General features: G+C 52.3%; 1 protein-coding gene across 7 annotated transcripts in view; it reads right to left on the minus strand.

Annotated features, from left to right (window-relative positions):
- NRP1 (neuropilin 1) overlaps window positions 1–4,995 on the minus strand; it is a 139,054-nt gene extending 134,059 nt beyond the window's left edge. For 2 of the 7 annotated variants that reach the window (XM_049705557.1, XM_012535211.3), the window contains exons 1-2: window positions 3,612–4,200; window positions 70–244 (exon numbers count right to left, since the gene is read on the minus strand). In XM_049705557.1, the coding sequence (XP_049561514.1) occupies window positions 70–244; window positions 3,612–3,684 (248 nt within the window). In that variant the 5' untranslated portion in view covers window positions 3,685–4,200. Of the gene's footprint in view, window positions 1–69; window positions 245–3,611; window positions 4,203–4,713 lie in introns of those variants that run through there. The other 5 variants (XM_004275916.3, XM_004275915.4, XM_033439301.2 and 2 more) reach the window with 4 other exon arrangements.
- Between the last annotated feature and the right edge of the window lie 1,005 nt (window positions 4,996–6,000).

A 6,000-nucleotide genomic window follows, 5' to 3' on the forward strand; every position in this document is an offset into this window, starting at 1 on the left:
CTTCCCCCCCATAGACACCTGCGCCCACTAGATGGTGCTGTGGCGCCCTGTTCAAACATTCTCACTTACTTGCAGTCTCTGTCTTCCAAATCGAAGTGAGGGTTGAAGTTAATCATAATTCTCTGATATGGGTCAGGAGCCTGAATCAGCCATTCACATTTTTCACTTGGGTGATAAGAATGAGGATAACCAGGAGATGTAAGGTACCCGGGGCTTTCAATTTTTATAGTATCTCCACATTTATCTGCAATAAAAATAATATTTTAGTAGACCTTTTCCTGACAACCAGTTAGGTATTCTAAATTTACATATAAATGACCAGTTATTAAACATTCCATAACTTTTTAAGGGGAGCTCCAAGAGGCGCTTGCAGGTCCTTCAGGTGGCGCCAATACCAACACGCCACCAAAGGACACTCTTTGATCTCAGGAAGTCGGTTCAGGAGGAGAGCAGACTGAGATCTGATAGGACTCCACCCCCACCCCACACAAAGTTCCCTCCCAAGAAAAAGGTCTTCTAGCATTAAAAACATTAAGTCCCCTCAATGGATGTTAACATGGTCCCCAGGGAGCCTCTGCTAGACTTAATTATCCCCCCAGAAGTGTAATTGCATTAAGGAGCAAGTTCTAAGTGAAGGCGACTAAAAGATGCTATTTGACCCTTTGTGTTGCTTTTTGATGATAAGCCTGGTCTGTGTCATTGATCAGTGGGGATTGTCATCCAGGATTTCAATTGGCTTAAAGCCAGACCTTTTGTTGTTGTTGTTTTATCTGCCTGTAAACCTAAGTGATTTTGAGTTATCTCTGCTTTTGAGATCCAGATCATCAGAGAACAAAGTATATGTGGTGAAGCAGAAATAATTCTGCTCTACTGCTCCAAGTTGCTCAGTCTTGGAGACCAGATCAAAGTAACTGGGCAGAAAGAAAAATAAATAGCTACACAGCATTAATTCTAATTACCTACAAGTTGGAAAAAAGCTCCACCACAGGGAGGTCTGGGTATCACATATGATGAGCTACACTGTCACAGTTTAGGAAAGGTGAGCTAACAAGTTTTGAGCCCTCCTTTCAAAAAACCCAAAAGCCAAAGTGATTCACTGAGAGCCAAAGAAACCAGTCTCTGGGCTGCTTTATTGTTCAGTGTGGACCCTCATTGTCACTTTTAATGATGGATTTCATACTGGAGAGCCTCAGCCTGCAATGCTGCCACATTTACTGATGCTTAATTTCGAGCAATAAAAATTTGGTGCATAAACTATGTAAGAGGAACAGGTATGAAAGCAGTGAAATATATAAGCCTATCAATCACAAATTTTCAGTAATGGTATATATAGATTTTAATATTGCATCTAATAGATTCCCTGTGGAAAGCGAATGGCATTCTTTGCTCTCAGCATGAATTTATAAATCTACAGAATTTTATTACAGGAAAACCAGGTCAAATGGAAATGAAAGATGAAGCGCACATCAAAAATACATAAAGCTACATGCATTACAGAAATCATTTCCCATAAATTAAAAAGAAGACAATATAAATTACATTGTTTTTCTCGATTGCTAGATGTTTTTGACTTTGTTTCTTAGACTGGGGGTAGCCTTATATGGGTTTCCTTTGCCTTGGCTTTTAGAAGCTTAAGGTTTGCCAAGAAGAAATGATGTTGTAACCGGAGCTCAGAATCTCAGCTAATGATCATATTGGACTCTGTTATGTGATTCTGCCGAGGCTCTTGCATTATTTTAAATGTGCAGAAAACTTGGAAAGCGACCCCATCTCATTAAGTCTCCTCCAGCTCTGTACAAACATCATGGCAGTGTCTGGCATCTGTTAGACGAGTGAAATAAAACAGCACTGCTTGTAGCCACTCGACAGAGTCACTTCAGAAGACATTTAGGTGGATTCAGTACCACACCAGAGCTCTTTAATCTGTGACTTCTGAGAAAGTGACAGTGTAATAAGATAATGCGGACTCCTAGACTCCCTGGCTCTGTTAAATCTCTCCAACAGTTGATTAAGAAAGAGCAGTTTCTAACGATTCTGGACCATTAGTCCTAAATAAGGTTAATGAATTAATTTAGCAGACCCTGGTACTTGGAGGAGGTGGACATGGCTGGAAGAGGTCTGTTGAGCTACAGAGGCATTAACTGGCTCTGGTCCCTGCAAGCACAGCAACATGGGTTTAACTAGTCAAGTCACCGATTGAAGCTCAGGGTCTCAGCCTTCCCCAGATGTCTGTGAAGAAAATTAAGAAGTATATATATTTCTCATGTATGTACATACACATACACCCACACATACGGACATACGGAGCTCACAACCTAAAGTCTGAAAGCTATTTGCACTGGATTTCAAATCCATCCTATGAACACCACCACCGATTTAATCTCCAGAGTTGTGGAGGCAGAGGTTGGGTTACTGTAATTTCTAAAGTCTAACCACTTGAGCTCTTTCAATTGGAGTGAATGTTATTTCGTTCCCTGCCGGACTACAGAAAGATGCCATCATCCGAGGTTCATTAATAAACTGAACTCCACATTCACAATTGTGTGTGTGTGTGTTTTGCTTCCAAGTGTATCTTTTAGAACACTGCTTGGTAGCTGTTGGGGAAATCGATTGCTTCAATCACGAAACCTCCAGAAAGCATATTAGAAAGATTAACTTCCATCGTAAAGATGTGATTTACATTCCTCAAGTTATGAACGCCTCCACTTGTGGTCTCTTATTAAAACAATATACCACCGTAAGTAGCGGATGGTCTTTCCTTCTAATTACTCTGATTGAAATCTAAGCCAGACAAAAGTAAATATTTGATAATTAGTTAATAATAATTGCTGAAGACTTACTGTAAAGATAATGCCATCCCCTTGCTCCCACCTACTTTACAGTGTAAGTCAAACGTGCCTACAACCAGATCCCATTTTAAAACACACTATTTAGGTTACAGGATACTGTTTATAACCCAGCACGGTCTTCCATTTACTTAACAGTGAGTGGTTTTAAAAGCTAAGTGGAAGCTGCAACTAGGTTGGGGATTTTCAGATAACCTGGTGCCTTACACTGTATATATCAGATTCCTTTATTGACACGATGTAACTTTCATTCATACTCCAGACAGATCAGGGCCATTTACAAAAGCGGAGGAGGGAGTTACATCCACCAGCAAACCGCTATCTCCTGCAGGCACCCACCAGAGGAAACAGTTCGGGGAGCTGCTCGAGAACCAGGAAGTTCTCCTGGTAAAGTGTTCATTAACTTTCAACAGCCATCAGATTTTTGAAAGGGAGTCTCATCTAATTTGCCTTTGGGAGGAAACATTATTAAGATAATTGGTGTGCTGCTCCGGGAAGGTAAGCAGTTCTGCCTTGTAGCAGAGGTAGGAGAACCTCCACGGCCAAACAACCAACTTCAGGAGGGAGTCAGAGCACTTGAAATCTCCCTGCCCTACACCGACTGATCTTATTGCTTGATTTCTCCGCCTGGATAAAAGTTTCCTTCGCCCAGGAGGCGGCTCTCCGCGGTGGATCCCGGCAGCTGGGCGCGGGTCCGGGGTCCGGACGCGGGCAGCCTGGAGCCGGGTTCACCCCCGTGGCCGCGCGTCTCCGCCTGTCACTTACCGTTGCGAAAAGCGCCGGCCGCCGAGAGGACCAGGGCGAGCGCGGCGCACAGGAGCGGTAGCCCCCTCTCCATCCTCCCTTCGCTGGGTTCCCGGGCAGACGCGGGAGAACCGAACGTGCAGGGAAAACAGAGCACCGGGGCGATCTCAACAATCCGGAGCGCTTCCACTCCTCCCAGAGCTGTAAAATCCTCAGTCCGTCTTGGAGAAAGGAAAGCGGCGAGGCAATGCCGTGATCCGAGAGAAACCCTCCTCTTTTTGTGTCTCAAGTCGCCTGCATCCTGTCATTTAGCTCCGGTTTCCTCTCTCTTTTCCCACACTTGTTCCTCTTCCAGGAGCCACTGCCCGGGCCATGTCTCAGAAAAAAAAAAAGGGGGGAGGGTGGTGGTGGGAGGAGGAGAGACGTGGAGAAACGCACACCAACGCCAATTTCCAGAAAGAAAGAAAAAAAAATCCGGCTTGTTTCTGGACGCGTTGGAGCCGAGGAGCTGGCGCCCAGGGGAGGTCCGAGGTGTCTGCGCGAAGGAGAGGAGCAAGCAATGAAAAGATGAGCGGGAGACGGAGTTGTTTCACCAACTGCACCCCTGCTTCCCCCACCTCCTCCTCCCCTCCCCTTCTGGAGCCCTTCCCTCGCTTCCTCCCGCCCCTCTCCCCGCACGGGCTCGCCAGCAATTGCCTGACAGGAGACGGGGAGGAACAAGTTTCCCTCCGTGTGCGTTCCCCGTGCGTCTGTCCGTCTCTCCCGCAGGCCCTGTTGGGACCTTCCCGGGAAGGGAGGCGCCGGGGGTCCGCGCCCAGGGCGGGCTGGCGGGTGTGTCTGGGGGACTGGGCGTCGAGGTCGGTGGCAGCGCCAGGGTCGAGCTGGCCCACCTCGGCGTGCTCGCTCGGTACCCCGGGGGGTCCCAGCCCAGGATCTTGGGGATCCGCCGCCGAGGCGTGCGGGGCGCTCGGGAGGTAGCGGCTGCTGCTCCCAACTCCGGACGCCCGGGAGGCGCCCGGGGCGGCCGGGTAGTGACCTAGGGCAGGAGCAGCAGGGTGCCCCTGGACGCTGCGGGACAGGCCCGGAGGGGCTGAGGAAAGCGCGGCAGGGGTGGGGGACGCACCCCGGAGCCGGGCGAGGGTCGATAGTGTCGCTGCCACGTAGAGCCGAGTCAGTAGATTGGCGCGGGCGAGGCTGTGCTGCGGCCCCACCCGGCCTCCCTGCCCGGTAAAGGGGCGCGCTGCTGGGCGCCTGGCGTGCTCGGGTGCCCGCCGCGCGCCGCGGGCTCCATTGTTACCCGAGATCTGGTGTCCTCTCCTCTGGGTCAGAGGGGACCCTGGAGGGTGGGAGCTGGTGTGCCTTCCAGCTAGGGGGCAGTCGTCGCCCGACCCCGCCCAGCATCCTGACTCGGAGCCCAGGTGCTCGGGGTTTGGAAATTAGGGGTCCAGTGCCCCGGGTTCCTGTGCAGTCCGGGGGAGGGGAACAGTGGCGGGGGCGGGGTTTGCTCCTGGCAGGGCTCTCACGGTACCAGTTCAGACCACAGGCCAAGGTCACGCCGGCCCTCCAGCTCCTCCCCCTCCCCCTCCGCCTCCCACAGCGGCGCGTCCTCACTGTGGGCTGGATGCCCCCCAGTTCCATCCCCGAGGGCTTTCCGGGAACTGCTGCAGAAAGCCTCTGCGGATAGGAACAGCAAGGACATTTCAGGGAACAGACAGGTTTTGGCAGCGGATCAGGCCCTTGAGAGGGGTAAATGCCCGCGGACCCCCTCCGAAGGAGTTCGTGGGGAAGGTGAAAAGGTCAGACGCCTCCTGGGAACGGCGTTTCTGCACACACCCGAAAGCAGAGCCTTATTCCTACCTAGCGCAAAGAGCTGGCAAAAGAGATTTAGGAATGTTGGCAGGAAGACTCTGGTCAAAGGTTTTGGCGGAAGAACTAGGGGCGGGACGGGAGAGAGGAGGCCCAGGGCGCGCGGGCCCCGGGCGACGGCTCAGCGCTCGCGGGTGGCGGCTGGGCGCGGTGGCGCGCGCCGGTTGGGGTGTAGGCGAGCCCCGCGCGGTGCAAAGCTGCACCCCGGGCTCGCCCGCCCGCGCCCGGGAAGTCCCCGCCTCCAAGCTGGAGACCAGCACCCAGGGCGCCGCGAGTCGCCCTGCCCGAGAGCGCCTGTTCGCCCTCACTGGTTTCCTGCTTCTCGGCTATCCCACTCCGGACGCGGGGTTGGAAGGGGGCACTACGAGGCCGTGAGTCAAACGCCTGGGTGGAGCGGAAGGGGCAGTGGCGGGGCGAGACAGGGCGCCAGCCGCGCCCTGCGCAGACCCCGGGGAGTCAGCGCCGCGGAGGGAAGCCCGGGCGCTTGGCTACCGCGAGCGTGCGACGCCTCCTCCCCGCCTTCCTCTCGGTCCCCGGCGCACCC

This window comes from Orcinus orca, chromosome 2 (assembly GCF_937001465.1).
Source record: "Orcinus orca chromosome 2, mOrcOrc1.1, whole genome shotgun sequence".
NCBI lineage: Eukaryota > Metazoa > Chordata > Mammalia > Artiodactyla > Delphinidae > Orcinus > Orcinus orca.